At 37.3% G+C, this 16,598-nt stretch overlaps 1 protein-coding gene across 8 annotated transcripts in view; it reads left to right on the top strand.

The window, feature by feature from the left end:
• The window catches only part of capt (adenylyl cyclase-associated protein 1), a 286,557-nt gene that overhangs the window by 165,762 nt on the left and 104,197 nt on the right, over nucleotides 1-16,598 (top strand). For all 8 annotated transcript variants that reach the window (XM_090389169.1, XM_090389168.1, XM_090389173.1 and 5 more), the window contains one exon: nucleotides 8,404-8,507. In XM_090389169.1, coding sequence (XP_090245295.1) covers nucleotides 8,404-8,507 — 104 coding nt within the window. The remainder of the gene's footprint in view (nucleotides 1-8,403; nucleotides 8,508-16,598) is intronic.

Below are 16,598 nucleotides of genomic sequence, written 5' to 3'. Positions count from 1 at the left end.
AATGTAAAGTTTAACAGGAGAAGCAGCAAGTGCGATAAAGATGCAGACCCCAAATTTCTTGCATGTTTTAAAAAAAATAATTGAGGAAAATAATTATGATGACTGCCAAATTTTTTAATGTTATAACTAGCCTTTATTGGAAGAAAATGCTATCTAGAACTTTCTTAGCTAAGAAAGAAAAATCGCAAACCTGGTTACAAAGTCTCCAAGGACCGCTTAACTCTTCTATTGGGAGGAAATGCTGAAGGTGATTTCAAATTGAAACCTATGCTTTATTTATTTATCATTCGCTAAATCCGAGGGTTTTAAGAGTTTGCAACAAAGCATCATTTCCTGTAATTTGGCAGGCAAAATAAAAAGTCATGGGTCATGTAAGCTTTGGTTTATGAGTTATTTTTGTCCAGCAGTTGAAAACTATTGCAAGCACAATAATCTTACATTTAAAACCCTCTTAGTTCTTGACAATGCCCTGGCCATCCTACTGCGCTGAATGACCTGTGTGAAAATGTGAAAGTAGTATTTTACATTTTTACGCACCTCTGAACACTACGTCTTTGCTACAGCCAGTGGACCAGGGCATAATTTCAACTTTCAAGGCCTATTATCTGTGAAGAACTTTTGTGCAATCAGTGCAAGCTACGACGGGGGAAGGTGCAATTTCATTGACTGGATTTTGGAAGAATTTTAGAATTAGGTAAGCTATTGACAATATTTGAGTCATGGCAAGAAGTTACAGCTAGTGCAATGAGGGCTGTGTGGAAATACAGTGGATTCCGGTTATTTGGGCCACCGGTTAATCGGGGCAGCCGTTTATTTGGGGAAAATCTTAAACAGAATCCAATCAAGAACATAGCCAGGGTTTACTTTGCTTAATTGGGACAATATGCCGTTTAATTGGGGCAGGAGACGGCAGCACTGGAGATTACCTACGATTGTCTCCGACTGCACCACGTGGTTCGGTCGAATTTCTGGAAGTCACAACCATAAACAAAAACAATTAACAGTCACCTGTTTATTGGGCTTTTCTGTTAGTGCAATCTATCATAAACAGATAGTAAACTCGACCTTATTGAATTTGCGATAATACCGATAGCTGGAATTCTGTGGGTTATTGTGGTGAAATGTGTTTACACTTCCATGGAATCTTCAGTCATATAAAAAAAAAGTTTCAGAATCTTCTCTTCATTCCTGTTTTTAAAGCTTTGTAACTTGTTACTCCATTCTCACTTGCACGTATCGTGTTACTTGCAATTTGTGTGTGCCATGTTCTTTGTTATTGATTGCTTATCTTTTTACTGTTTTAAACTTTAATCCCCACCCGCAAATGTCAGTGAACAGAGGAATGTCAACTAGTTAGTATGTACATATTACAGTATGTATTAATTATTCCGATTATCACGTATCATTTTTCTAATTGGTGAGGTAATAAAGGGTAAATTCGTGCTTAATATATCTTTACTTTATAGCCTGTAGATAATATTCCTCCTATTTTCGCTAATTAGAATCGCTGTTTAATAGAATTAAAATTCAATTCGCAAACGTGATCACAATGACCAGTGCTTACTACACATCGTATAGTGAACGGTACTTTACTATGGTGAGTCCATCATAACGTGATTTGATTGTAAAGCAGGGGTCCATTGTATTTTTAACTATTTACGTGAAACTTTGGATAATTGGGGCAGCTGCTTAATCGGGTCAAAATGCACTAGCCGTGATGTGTCCTAAATAACTGGAACTGATTGTATCTTCTGCCTTACTGTCCAAATGACTTTTGTGGCTTCTTTTTTTTTTTTGTTGGTTGTTGGCACATCGGCTTCTGTGGCCATAATGCACCTCCCAAAGTTTTTGAATTTTACTCTGATCCAAGCCCGAGGCAGGATTCGAACCCACAACCTTTGGGTTGCCAGGCAGGCACTTTACCCACCTGGCTAGCCCGGTTGGCTTTGTGGCTTCAAAAATCAAGTTGACTCTGTTATTGAACAAATTAGTGTCATTGGAAAGGACCTAGACTTTGAAGATGTTGATTCCCCTAATGTCAGAGAATGCCTGGATTTGCATTCACAGCCTCCCACTGACACGGATCTTATAGAATTAGAGCAACAGCGTGCCTATTACAAGAAAGAAGAAATTGTGATGAAATTGGAGAGGAGAGTGTCTCTAAGGAAATTTTGTTAAAGGAACTTGAGCAGATGTTTTGAAATTTGGAGACTGTTAAACAACAAATCCAAACATGGAAAGAAGCATGCTAGTTTGCCAAACTCTAGAAAACTGAATTAGCTGCTATCGTAAATTTTATGAAGAGAAAAGGCTACAACTATTCAAACGACGCTTGAAAAATATTTTTCTATAAAGCAGCATATCCATTTTGTAGCTCATTTCTGTAATAAAAGGTTTTTAGCTTACTTGCTTTTCATTATTCTTTATATTTCTATCTATGTACACAGTCGAATTGTATTTTAAAGGCCTAAATTAAGTCTTGACTAATGTTCCAAAACATCATGGATGAATTAGAATTTTTCCTATTGGTTTTTAACTTCGTTATATGCGATTTAGAGATATGGTACGCTCGTTGCACAAATTAACCACTTATATCGGGGTTTCGTGAAAGTTTTTGATACTGTTGCACATAAAAGACTGCTCAGTAAATTGGAGCAGTGTGACATTAAGAGCAAGTTACTACTCTGGAGAAAGTGATGGTTGAGTAAGAGAAAACAGTGGTTATTAATGGTCAACCTTTTGTCAACTAATATTTTATCAGAGTGGAGTCACCCAGTGTTCAGTGCTGGGCCCATTGTCATTTTCTATGTTTATTGATGAAGGTATATCAGATAATGTCCAAGTTTGCATATGATACAAAGGTTAGCAGGGTAGTTAATGACAGTAATCAGGGTAAGCTACTGCAAAAAGATCTAAAAAAAATTAAGGAGATGGGTTGAGAAATGGTAGTTGATGTGCAACATTGACAAGTGCAATGTGTAGCAGCAATCTCATATTAATGTACCAATTCAAGGTAGTGGAAAATGAAAAAGACTGAAGTAGTTATGCATTTAGTTGGCATATATATACACTAATTGAGACTTGTACTGCTTCAGGACTGTTGAAGAAAATTGTTAGATGAGTTGTCAACTCTTATCTCACTTAGGTCAGTATGAATGGATCCAAGTACACTTGGGCGATGATTATTTTATACACACATAGAGAAAGGTAGCTTCTGAACCAAGATAAAATAGGCTCTTGAATTCCATAAATAAATCCTATTTCCATATGACAGATCATCTGGCACTTGTCAGTCAAGTGCTCTTGACATATCTGTGCAAATTCATTCAGCTTGCTGTCAGTTGTCCCAGGCTTCTGATAAAAAAAAAACTACCAATAAAAGGTAGGTTGGTAGAGACAGAAACCAAGCTTGGTGGTTAACAATTGGACTGATGTAACCAAAGATGTTTATGTACAATTGTATCAGATATTTTTTGCTCTGCAGTAAAGTTTCTCTATATAGTTGGATGGATCTTCAGGATATGGAGTCGATATCACCTTTCTTAAAATAGGCTCAATATTTATTTACTTAAGAAGGGTAGGGTATTTTCTGATTTCAAGAAATAGCTTACAGAGGAGAGTGCTGAGTTGCAAGGTGGCTAAGTGCCTTCTTCCAGAAGATGATTTCAAAGAATTAATCTTTGAAGCTACTAGACTTTTCATACCAACTGAGAAATATTGTTCAAGATTTAGGCCTAAATGGATGTCAGATGAACTAATGAGACTCGTGGCAGAGAAGAAAAATGCATGGGAAGCATATAAACTATCAGGTGACACAGAAGCCTATGGTAGATATAAGCTGGTCTGTAATCAAGTCACAAAGGAGGTTGGCACCTCCGTAGCCAGATGGGCAGGAGCAGCAGTGTGTAGCACACGCTTCTTGATTAGACCGGGGTTCGAGCCCGTGCCCACCAAATACAGAGGATGTGGAAAGGTCAGATATGACCACTGCATATCCCTGGAGCAATATGGCCTTAGTTGCTAATGCTCCTAAACCAAATAACAAACAAAGGAGGTTAGACGGGCAAAGGCAGTTTACGAGAAATCCTTTTCAAAAGATGCAAAGAATTCTTTACCTATGTAAACTCTAGAAGGAAGGGGATGAATCAGATTGGTCCACTGGATATCAATGGTTCAACTGTTGATGATCCTGCTGAGGTAGCTAACAAACTAAATGAATATTTTGCATCTACATTCACACGAGGAGTTATTCAGGGATGGGAATGCCAGAGGTGCATTAAACTCTAGCAGTGAGCTAGATGATTTTGTAATAACTGAGAAGAAAGTGGAGGAGAAATTGAAGATAAACATAAGAAAGGCACCTGGGGTGGATGGAATCTATTCAGTTATATTAAAGAAGCCAGCAAAGGAAGTAAGAGAACCCTTGGCCATAATTATGAGAGCTTCCATGGACTCAAGGGAGGCCCCTGTGGACTGGAATGCACAAATGTATCCCCAATTCACAAAGGGGGATCAAAGGGTGACATGAGTAATTGCAGACCTGTTAGTTTAACTTCTATTCTGGGGAAATTAATGGAGACACTGGTTAAAGAAGCACTATAGGATTGTGTAGACAAGACTGCAGTTATAGTTCAGACACAGCATGGGTAAGGGGAAGTCTTGTCTAACCAGTTTGATTGGATACTAGGGTATGGTCACAAAGAACTGGATACTTGGATTTTAGGAAAGCTTTTGATACTGTTGCACATGGAAGACTACCATACAGATTAGAGCAGTATGGCATTAAGGACAAATTGCTGCTATGGATAAAGGGGTGGGAGAAGGTAGATTGGTAATCAATGGACACTGCTCTTCTTGGACTAATGTTATTAGTGTAGTCCTCCAGGATTCAGTGTTTGGCCCATTGTTGTTTTCTGTATTTATTAATGATATTGATGAAGGTATATCAGGCTTATTGTCCAAGTTTGCAGATGATACAAAGGTTGGCAGAACTGTTAATGACAGTATGCTATGGCAACAGGATCCATAGAAATTGAGCAGATGGGCTGAGATGTGGCAACTGATGTTTAACCTTGACAAATGTAAAGTACTACATGTGGGTAGCATTAGCCCCAGAGTAGCATATCAACTGTGTGGAACTACACTCAGCATAGTGGAGAATGAAAAAGACCTGGAGGGGGGGAAGTTGTGCAGTGAGATATGAAGTTTTCTGAGCAGTGCAGACAGGCTGCCAGAGTAGCTCATGGTGTCTTGTCAGTGATATACAGGGATAAGGAGGTGATTATCCCCTTGTCAGGCAATGGTCAGGCCTCATCTTGAGTACTGTATACAGGTCTGGAGATTTCATTTTAGGAAGGATATAGAGCTGCTGGAATTAGTATAGAGAAGGGCGATGAGAATTGTGAAGGGGACATCGCTCTTATGAAGAAAGGCTTAAGTTCTGCAAATTGCAGCATCTGGAGACTAAGCAGCTGTGAAGTGATCTGATTGAGGTTTATAAGGACTTGAATGGTTTGGGCAAGCTCAATACTGATGGGATTCTTTGAAGAACTCCTGCCCACATTAATTGCCTGAGGGGACATAAATTCAAATTGAGGAAAGAGTTGTAGAATAGATGTGTGGAAATTTGCCTTTAGCCAGTGGGTGGTTGATTGCTGGAACAAACTATCTATCATTATGGAAGTTATCAGCTTAAATAAATTCAAGGCAGAACTAGACAAACATTTGAAGTGATTTGATGGGTGAAATGGGAAGGGGTTTTTTTTTTTTTTTTTTTTTTGGCTGATGCTGTATAAGCTTGCTTTCTTGCATCATATGACTACTGATGCCAATGATTATTATGTCATCTAGGTCAGAGGGAGTATTCTTCAGGCTTTTTAGAGCAGTATATTAAAATCATTGAGTTACTAGAATATGGATGAGAATATCATCATCTTTAACTGTTTTAAGAGTTGAATTTCCCAAGTGTGTTTGTGTGTGTATTTTGGCTCCCTGTAGTAGTGTATTTTTGATAGAGGTGTTCTCTGTGGAGTGAGTCAGTTTATGGAATTTAGGCTTTGTAAAAATAAGAACTTTCTGTATAAATGCTTTTAAATATTAATTTCTCCTTATTTTGATTTTAATTCCCATCATTAAATGAAAATTGTCAAAAATGTAACCAGAATTTAAAAAAAAAAAAAAAATTTGGTTTCTGTAGACAAAATTGGGCAAGAATGACTCTGGAAGTTATGATCTCCTCATCCTCCAATCTGCAAAGCTGTTTTCATGCTGCCATCTGTTAAAAACTGTGCCTACTTTAATAGTTGGAAACATAGATAAGAGATGGCAGGCACATACTAAAAAAATATTAAGACAGTTTGTATTTAAATAGATGTTTTATTTGAAATTGCCTTCAAAATCAATCTAACATATGTGCACCTCAGTGCCCATCCACATAAATGTTGATCGATGTGTCACTCCTGCAAGAGGCTTAAGGATGTAATGAATGTGGAGGATTGAAAGGCCTTAAACTGAATTGTAGAGAAGGGATCAACAAATATTTGCATGATGGAATAGTTTGAAAGAGTCTGACCATCACTTTCAGAAAGAGAGAGAGAGAGATAGATAGATGCCAGGTGATTTTTTCCATTTTGTTTTGTAAAATTCTGGATGTGTGTTTTCTGACCATCACTTTCAGAAAGAGAGAGAGAGAGATAGATAGATGCCAGGTGATTTTTTCCATTTTGTTTTGTAAAATTCTGGATGTGTGTTTTCTATTATATCATGCTGTCTGAACTGATTATTGTAATTCCTGTATGCTATTCATAAATAAAAAAAAAAATATATCAATGTATTAGCTTCCTTACTTATTCTTAGACAGTGCACATAAGGAGACAGATTTCAATTGAAAAAGCATGGTTCTAGGATAAATGTGTGAAAATTTGCTCTCAGCTAGAGAATAATTGCTTTTTGGAAGAAACTTTTGTTTGGCGTTGAAGTGGGCAGTTTTAATAAATTTAATGAAGAATTGGGTAAATTATTAGAGAATGGATAAATGTGTTTTTTTTGCAGGTGATGTTAGAGTTTGCTTCTTTACATTGTTTCTGACTACTAATACTAACATAGATTGATTTTGGACCCCAAAGCTTCTTGTTTTGACCTTATAGATGATTTCTGAGTTATACCACTTGGAATATATGATGATGGAAGGAATGCTGCTGATAATTCCACTTGCAAGTGCATCCACATAACTTATGTAATATAAGTCTATATAACATAAGTCCACATAACTTATGTAGTGCTTGATATGCTGTCATAGTTTTTGAAAGCATAGTAGGCTTGCCCTCTGAGTTTGCAGATGATATGAAGGTTGGCAGGGTAGTTAACCACATTAACATCAGGATATGCCAAGATCTAGACAAATTAGGCAGATGGGCTAAGAAGTGACAATTGAATATTGAAAAAAAAGTACTTCATATGGAGAGTAGTAATCCCAGATTAACATACCAGCTGTTTGGTGCCACACTCAAGGCAGTGACGAATGAAAAAGACCCGGAGGTAATTAGACAGTCAGATGTGAAGTTCTCTGAGCAGTGCAAGACAGTCTGCCAGGAAAGTTCATGGGGGTTTTGTCAATGATATACAGGAATTTTGTCAGCAGGGTTAAGGTGACTGTCCCATTGTATAGGGTAATGGTTATGTCATCTTGAGTACTACATACAATGCTGGAAACGCCATTTTAGGAAAGACTTTGATCTGTTGGAATAAGTGCAGAGAAGAGCAACAAGTTTGGTGAGGGGGAGCAAAAGGGTGCTCTTACCAGGAAAGGCTTCAGTTTTGCAAATCACTGTCTGGAGACTAGGTTAGATGTAATTGTGGTTTTTAAGGCCTTGAATGAATTGAGTAAGCTCAATTCTGATGGAAATCCTTCCCCTTGCTCAAATTACATACATGAGAAGGCATAAATTCAAATTGAGAAAGAATGGTTGCAGATGTGCGAAAATTTGCCTTCAGCCAGAGGGTAGTAGAGGCAAATGATACAAGAAAGCAGGCTTGTACAGCATCAGCAAAAAAAGCAACACTTCCCATTTCATCTGTCCATTCCCTCTAACAGTTTATCTAGTTCTTCCTTTGATTTATTCAAACTAACCACTTCTACAACACCAGATGGGAGTTTTTCCCAACAATCAACCACCCTGTATACAGTTGATGCTGTGAGCTTATTTTCCTGCATCAATTGCTGTAGCTACTGCCGCTACTACTAATAGTAAAAACAGCAGCAGGATTGCGTAAAATCAGTTTAATTTTCTGGCTGCCAACTACACAGATGGAAAAGATAGCCCTTAATTTACAGTAAATATTTAGGTTTTGTTGAATTATGGCAGAAATTGAAGTGTTTTCTAATCATCTGAAATTTTATTTCAGCCACCATGTCTCAGTTTGTTTTGGCTTATGATCAACTCATACGGGGTCCTCTACAAAATTTCTTAACTCTTAGTAGAAATATTGGAGTGGAAGTAAAAACACAGGTAAGTTAGAAGGTATTTCCTATTTAGTAAAGATGAATTGGTTGGTGGTATTAATTGATTATATGTTGTTTGACTTTGTTTATTGCATTTTTGTTTCATAATGCCTGTTTATTTAACCATTTTTTTGCCTTGGCTTGGCAGTTAGAGTTCAAGAACAGAATCACATACATCTGGTGATTAGATTTACAAGCTACCTCAAGCCCTCTAACTCTACATGGCTATTGCAAAGTATAAGCTTTTTCTCCATACTGCTTGCCTGAATATACTCTTAGGTGTATTCTTGATAATTCATATGTTTATATGGCAATCCAACTAATTTTTGTAAAGGAACAAAATACTGAAGAAATATGAAAATTATCTCTCCTAAGGTTCTTCTTATAGTGTTCTTTAGGACTAGTCTGCTGTGTCAGTTTACTATAGTTAGAAAACAGTTGGTAAATATATAAAATGCTGATATTGAGTTGGTTAGCACAAATCCACATGAAAACATGTATATGTGCCCACCCAGAACGAACTGAGTTTGAATCATGTAGTTATGAATCTCAAGGTGTGTAGAATACAGGGATTTCCTGTCTTTTCTTATGGGTGATTTTCTCTGCGTACCAAAATACTGTGACATTTTAGAAGACAAAGCTTTCTATGCAGCCTTGATATAAAGATGTTGAAGGAGTGACACTTTTTTTTTAAACTGAGGATGTCTTTAACTACATGCTATATGCATTATAGGTGAAACACATTATAGCCAAAAATAAAATTCAATCACGTTTCCCCCCCCCCCTTGTTTAACATGAATACACAGTTGCTAAAAGACAAATGATTAAGCAAGTTTCATTTTGTATTTGCTGCCTCCCCACCTTCTTTCAGTTTTACTATTTTGCAGTCACAGAATTAAACGAGTTAAATATTTTAAATGCCAAGTACACTGTTACTTATAGGCTTTAGGCATATTAGCATATATACAGTAGCACGTTATCCTATAGGCAAAAAAAGACATCTGCTAGGGCCCTAATCAGAGGGGGCTACAAAAACTCATTGCCATTTTTTACTAGTATTTTTTAGGTGATATTTATCAGAAACTGAGCTTTCTTCCTGCCAGGGTCAATGAACTTTACTTGAAGATTAATTGAAAATTACTTTTTTTTTTCTTTCAAAAATGGTTTTACCGATTTTGATGAAATTTTATATTTAGTTCTTATGTCATATAATTTGTTTGTTTTGTTTCAATAAAATGAAATTGAAAATGTTCTTTATTAGTTTTTTCTTTGGATGGTCCCCCCAAATTCAATTTTGCGTGGGTTCCCTTGAGGGTATAACACTCCACTGCATATATACATAACACACCTATAGTCTTCACCATGTTCATCCATCCCAAATTCACCCTTTGTGAATTGGGGATACATTTGCACATCTCCAGACTGTGATGTCTTCCCCTGAATCCAATGATGCTCTCATCATTATGGCTACTTTATGGTTTGTTTACTTCCTTTGCTGCCTTCCTTTATAAAATTGGATAAATACCATCCACCTCAGGTGCCATTCTTATGTTTAACTTCAGGTTCTCTTCCACTTGAAACTCCACTATATAAAACCATGATAAAACAAGGCACAGTTTATAGAGGTTGTAATGTAGTAAATAAATTATAAAATAATAAGTTTAAATTAAAAGAAAGTGTCGGAAACTTTTTTTTGTCCAGTGGCAGGAATAAGAAAGTATTTCTCGTTGATGGAATTATTTTTCTTGATGGTACAGAAATTGTAGAAGAACTAATTGGGTGTCAGGAAAATGTGACAACTACATGTTGTTAGGAGGACTAACTTGTCTTCTCCTACACTTTTAACAGCCTGTTAAATTTAACTGCTTAGTTAATGCAATGGTATTAATTGTCACAGAACACTGTACCTTCACAATGAATTTTCCTGGTATTTCAAACAAATGACATTGCCAATATGTCATTTAAAAGGTGAGACACCACCACTGTGACAGCCTGTTTAATTTAGGAATGAATAAACTCAGTAGTGAGTTTGTTCTTTCCAGTTTATTATTCTTGAATAAATTCGGTCAATAAAATACACCAAAAAACTATATAGAATGGAAAAAGAATTAGACTTTAGAACAGAATAGTGGTCTGAAATAGTATTAGCCATATAGTGCAAGGAAGCAAGTGTTTTTTTCTGCAATAGTAAAAAAATAAGTAAAAATAATAAAGTAAAATATAGAAATTAAAAAAAAAAATAGATTACCTGTATAATTTTCTCCTCAAAAAGGTAACTATCCTGCTGACTTTTGAGTTTTCCCAAGCTGCCAGCCTCAGTTACCCATGGAAGTAACTTATTCCAGTAATTAACAATTCTGTAGCTAAAAGAAAACTTCCTACTATCCACAGTAAACAGGACAAATCTTTACCGATCTGATTCTGAAAATTACTAATCCCTTATCAGGTAGCAAGTACTCTCCAATGGTAAGCATGTTGGTCAAATCATTAGGCACTGCAACCATAGTGTGCAAGATATTAGAGTCAAATTATCTCAAAAAATAGTTATAAAATAGTTATAATTTGAAATAGTTATAAACAATTTGAAATTATATTTGCCATATTTTGTGAATATAATTTTCCAAACTCTAAATGTGATATGAAAATTTTGGGCCATATTTTCAAAAGCATATTTCTGGCTATTTGATGCAAGATAATTTCAGTACACATTTGAACAAGAACATATAATTAAATTAGACATTTAATTAAGAATCTCAAACTAGAAGCAGTGTACTGCAAAGAGGGCCAAGCTGTGGATCCAGTTGTCTTTAGTAAACAAGAATATTTAAAGATATTCAAAGTGGAATCACTGCAGTACTATGGAGGAGGTGTTTTACAATTTTAGTAATAAGTCAATTTTCTCAATACTTTGGTTTGCCCAGAGAAATATTTCTGGATTTAGTGTAGCAGCATTCATTCTTAATGCATGAAGAATCTGCAGATAAAGGAACAATTAACTTAGTGATTACAGTATATTGATGTGGGTGTAACTACTGCCATGATTAAAAGGAAGGGATTTTGTTTTTGTAAAGGTGATTACAATAGTCTTGGGCAGTTTAAATGATTTTAGCAGTGGCAAATAATGCAAGAAAGCAAGCTTTACAGCATCAGCCCAAAAGACACCCCCCCACCCTCCAATTTTGCCTTGAATTTATTTAAACTATCAACTTCCACAACAACAACAGATGGAAGTTTGTTCCAACAATCATCTGTCCATTGGTTAATGACAAACTTCTGCACATCTATTCTGCAATTGTCCTTTCTCAGTTTGAATTTGTGCTGTCATTAACCACTCTGCCAACCTTTTATCATCTGCAAACTTGGACATTAAGCCTTCATCAGTATCATTGATAAATATAGAAAATAACAATGGGCCCAACATCAAACCCTGTCTGACTTCACTAATAACGTTGGTCCACGAAGAGCAATGTGGGACCAAGTCTAAATTCAATTTTTCAGTGGGACTAGCTCTAAATTATATCACTATTAATTAATTTATTAATAGCACAATTAATAAAAAAAGTTAGCATAATAAATTTCCAACGCGTAAATGACATAAACAACAACCAACTGAATGCTTCACTGCATGAACCTTTACCACCTGCAAAGTGGCTTCTTTGAGGGTGGAAAGCTTTCTCGTCTCCGATTGGCTATGATACGGACGTGCTAATTGCTGAGTGGCTCAGATTTTTCTTGATCATGTGAACAGTGCAAGATACATAGTACAGTATGATGGTGATAATTTTTTTTCTGACGATTTTAAACTTTTTACCCTAACACAGTCCATGTATTTACTTGTTCCACAATGACCAACATATGCTGCATTTTCCAACAGAAGTAGTTCAAGAATCACCATCACTTTAAACCCCTGCCTGTGGCTCTAGTTAATCTATTAGTCCGCTTATTCCCCCCCACCCCCAAGCTAGCAGTTTTCCGAACCACCTATCACTGCCTCGATAGCAACAGCAAATATTCTTGCACCTCTTCTATTTAAGTGTATCCCATCTCTGTAAAAACAGCCTCTCCTGTTAATAAGCATACACATGCCGAGAAAAATTCTAACCCACAAGCCTTGCACATTCTCTCCGGGGTAAATTGATTGACAAGGCTCTTGACATGTTCTTCCTCCTGATGTCTAGGCAGAATTGCAGACACTTTCAAATTTAATCCTAATACCCTGATTCCCATCATTAACCACCCTGTAAACATTTATATATATCATCAGAAAACTTGAGGATGTTAAGTTTGATTTACCTCTATCAATATCATTAATAAATGTTGAAAACACTAAGGGGGCCCAGAAGTACAAACTGTAGGGAGCTTCCCTAAATCCAAGGTTCCTCTCATGATGATTAAAGGTTTGCATACTTCTTTTGCTCTTTCTTTGAATACAGGGTGTGCACAAACCTCTTTCACAAAACTAAAATGTTATTAGCATTAGTAGAGGCATATCATGCAAGAAAGCAAGCTTATGCAGCATCAGCCAAAAAAAAAAAAAAAAAAACCCACTTCCATTTCACCCCTCTGTTCTTTCGAAATATCTGTACAGCTGAGCCTTAAATTTATTTAGGCTATCAACTTCCACAACAAGGGATGGAAGTCTGTTCCGCCAACCAACTACCCACTGGCTAAAAGCAAATTTCCGCACATATATCCTACATCTGTCTTTCCTCAATCTGAATTTATGCCTGCTCAGGTGATTATTCTGAGCAATCCCATCGGCATTGAGCATGCTCAAACTATTCAAGGCTTTATACACCTCTATCAGATCACCTCGCCAGTGCCTAGTCGCCAGACACTGTAATTTGCAAAACTTAAGCCTTTCTTCGTAAGAGCAACCCTTTGTTCCATTCACTAATCTTGTTGCCCTTCTCTGTACTCGTTCCAGCAGCTTTACATCCTTCTTGAAATGAGGCCTCCAGACCTGTATACCGTACTCAAGGTGTGGCCTGACCATTCTCTTATACAAAGGAATAATCACCTCCTTATCCCTGCTAGAAAAATTCCTGTATATCATTGACAAGACACCATGAGCTACTCTTGCAGCACATTTCTGCACTGTTCAATGAACTTCATATCTGCCTGCACAATTACCTAGGCGCCTCCGTAGCCAGGTGGGAAGGAGCTGCAGTGCATAGCACACGCTTCTTGATTAGACCGGGGTTTGAGCCCGTCACCACCAAATACGGAGGATGCAGAAAGTTCAGGGAATGACAACCACATATTCCCGGAGCAATATGGCCTTAGTTGCTAATGCTATTAAAAACCAAATAACATAACACAATTACCCCAGGTCCTTTTCATTCTCTACCACTGTCAGTGTAGTACCACAGAGTTGATACGTTGCTCTGGGGTTGCTATTTCCCACATGCAGTACTTTACATTTGTCAATGTTAAACTTCATTTGCCACCTCTCAGCCCATCTGCTCAACCTTTCCAGATCCTGTTGCAGCAGCATAGCATCAGTAGTGTCCTTAACAACCCCGCCAACCTTTGTATCATTTTCAAACTTGGACATTAAGCTTGATATACCATCATCAATATCATTTATAAATACAGAAAACAATGGACCAAACACTGAACCTCGAGGGACTCAACTAATAACATTAGTCCACGATGAGCAGTGTCCATTGATTACCACTCTGTCTTCTCCCCATCAACCATCCCTTTATCCATAACAGCAATTTGCCTCCAATGCCACACTGCTCCAATTTGTGCAGCAGTCTTCCATGCGCAACAGTATCAAAAGCCTTTCTAAGATCCAAATATATAATATCAAAGTTATTCCCTGCATCCAGTTCTTTTGTGACTGCATCATAGTATCCAATCAAATTGGTCAGGCAAGACTTTCCCTTAACAAAACCATGCTGTGTCCGAGCTATAACTGAAGTCTTGTCTAGATGATCCTGCAATGCTTCCATTAATTTTCCATTAATTTTCATTAACCAGAGCCTCCATTAATTTTCCTGGAACAGAAGTTAAACTCACAGGTCTATAATTACTTGTGTCAGCCTTTCTGAATTGGGGTCACATTTGCACATATCCAGTCCATGGGTACCTCCCCTGAGTTCAAGGAAGCTCTCATAATTATGGCTAAGGATTTGCTTACTTCCTTTGCTGCCTCCTTTAATATAACTGGATAGATCCCATCCACCCCAGGTGCCTTTCTTGTGTTTATCTTCAACAATTTCTCCTCCACTTTACTCTCAGTTATTACAAGATTATCTAACTTACTGCCAGAGTTGAATACATCTCTGGCATTCCCCTCACTGAATAACTCCTCATGTGTGAATGTCGATGCAAAATATTCATTTAGTTTGTTAGCTACCTGAGCAGGATCATCAACAGTTGAACCACCGATATCAAGTGGACCAATCTGATATATCTTCTTCCTTCTACAGTTTACATAAGTAAAGAACTCTTTGCTGTTTTTCGTTGCATCCTTTGCCAAAGATTTCTCATAATCTGCCTTCGCCTGCTTAACCTCCTTTGTAACTTGGTTCCAGACCAGCTTATATCTATCATAGGCTTCTGTATCATATGTTAATTTATATATATCCCATGCATTTTTCTTCTCTGCCATATGTCTCATTAGTTCATCTGACATCCATTTAGGCCTAAACCTGGAACAATATTTCTTCTTAGTTGGTATGTAAAGCCTGTTAGCTTCCAAGATATTCCAAGTTCTTTGAATACTTCCTATTTTGAATTTGCTGTTGGTAATCAGTTGGTTCCACTGTATAGAATTTAAATACTGTTTCAGACCACCATAGTCGCCTTTACGAAAGCAAAAACCCTTCCCTTTACCCTTGATGGTAGTTACCTCTTTGAGTAAATCCCACTTCAGCACACTGTGATCACTGCCACCTAGTGGTTACTTTATCTGCAGATTCTTAATGCATGAAGAATCACTACCGATAATCAGATCAAGAGTATTACTCCCTCTAGTTGCCTTCTGAACATGCTGATGTAGAAAACAATCATCCAATAAAATCCCCAAAAGCCTTGCTAGTGTTGTGAGTGACCAACCCACAATTTCCAGTCAATATCTGGGAGATTGAAATCCCCCATTATAAGACTCTCTGATTTACTGGCCCACTCTATTTTCCTGTACATTTTCTTATTATACTCATCAGAGTCATTAGGTCTATAGCACACTCCTACTCAATTTTGATCTTCCTATGCTTATGTCACACCCAACTGACTCGACACTGCACTGTCCAGGGATGTCGACTGGCTTCACTTCCTTGGATTTTATGTGTTTCTTAACTAATAGCATAACCCCTCCTCCATTCCTATCCTTTCTGTACACATTGTACTCCCCAAATTCCAGTTCTGCATTCCTTATATCTGTGACACCACGGTATCTCTGATATCCCAACAATATCTACCTTTGATGTTTTGAGCAATACCTCAAATTCATCAAATTTATTTACCAAACTTCTAGCATTGGTGTACATGCAAGTATACATGCACCTGTTCCTATTCTTAGCTACCTTTACACAACCCATGTGTTTACTTGTACCACAATGACTCCCAGCACTCTCTGAAATATCCTGCATCTTGTTTTCCAGGCTGCTGCTCATTCCAATAGAAGCAGTGCAAGAATCACTTTCACCTCTGCCAGTGGCTACTGTTAATCTATTAGTCCTTGTATCCCCCCTCCCAAGCTAGCAATTTTCCAACTCACCTAACACTGCCTCAATAGCATCAGCAAATATTCTTGCGCCTTTTCTATTTAAGTGTATCCCATCCTTCTAGAAGTCTCTACCAAACCAGGCTGAAAAAAATTCTACCCATTGAGCCTTGCACAATCTTTCCAGGGCCGAATTGATCGCCAAGGCTCTCATTATATACTCCCTGCTATCGTGTCTGGGCAGAATTGCAGACACTTTCAAATTCAACCCTAATTTGCGGCTTTTTTTCAACAGTGATCTATACTTGTTAAGTAATTCTGCCGGTCTCCTACTCTTAATATCATTAGACCAAAGTGTACAACTATATCACCTTTTGTGCCCTGAAAAGATGATATCCACTCTACAACGTCATCAAACTTTGC

The sequence above is a fragment of the Mastigoproctus giganteus genome, chromosome 14 (assembly GCF_048544385.1).
Source record: "Mastigoproctus giganteus isolate SK-2022 chromosome 14, ASM4854438v1, whole genome shotgun sequence".
Classification (NCBI taxonomy): Eukaryota; Metazoa; Arthropoda; class Arachnida; order Uropygi; family Thelyphonidae; genus Mastigoproctus; species Mastigoproctus giganteus.
Note: the sequence above shows the minus strand (reverse complement) of the source record. Positions and strands in the feature narration are given on the sequence as shown.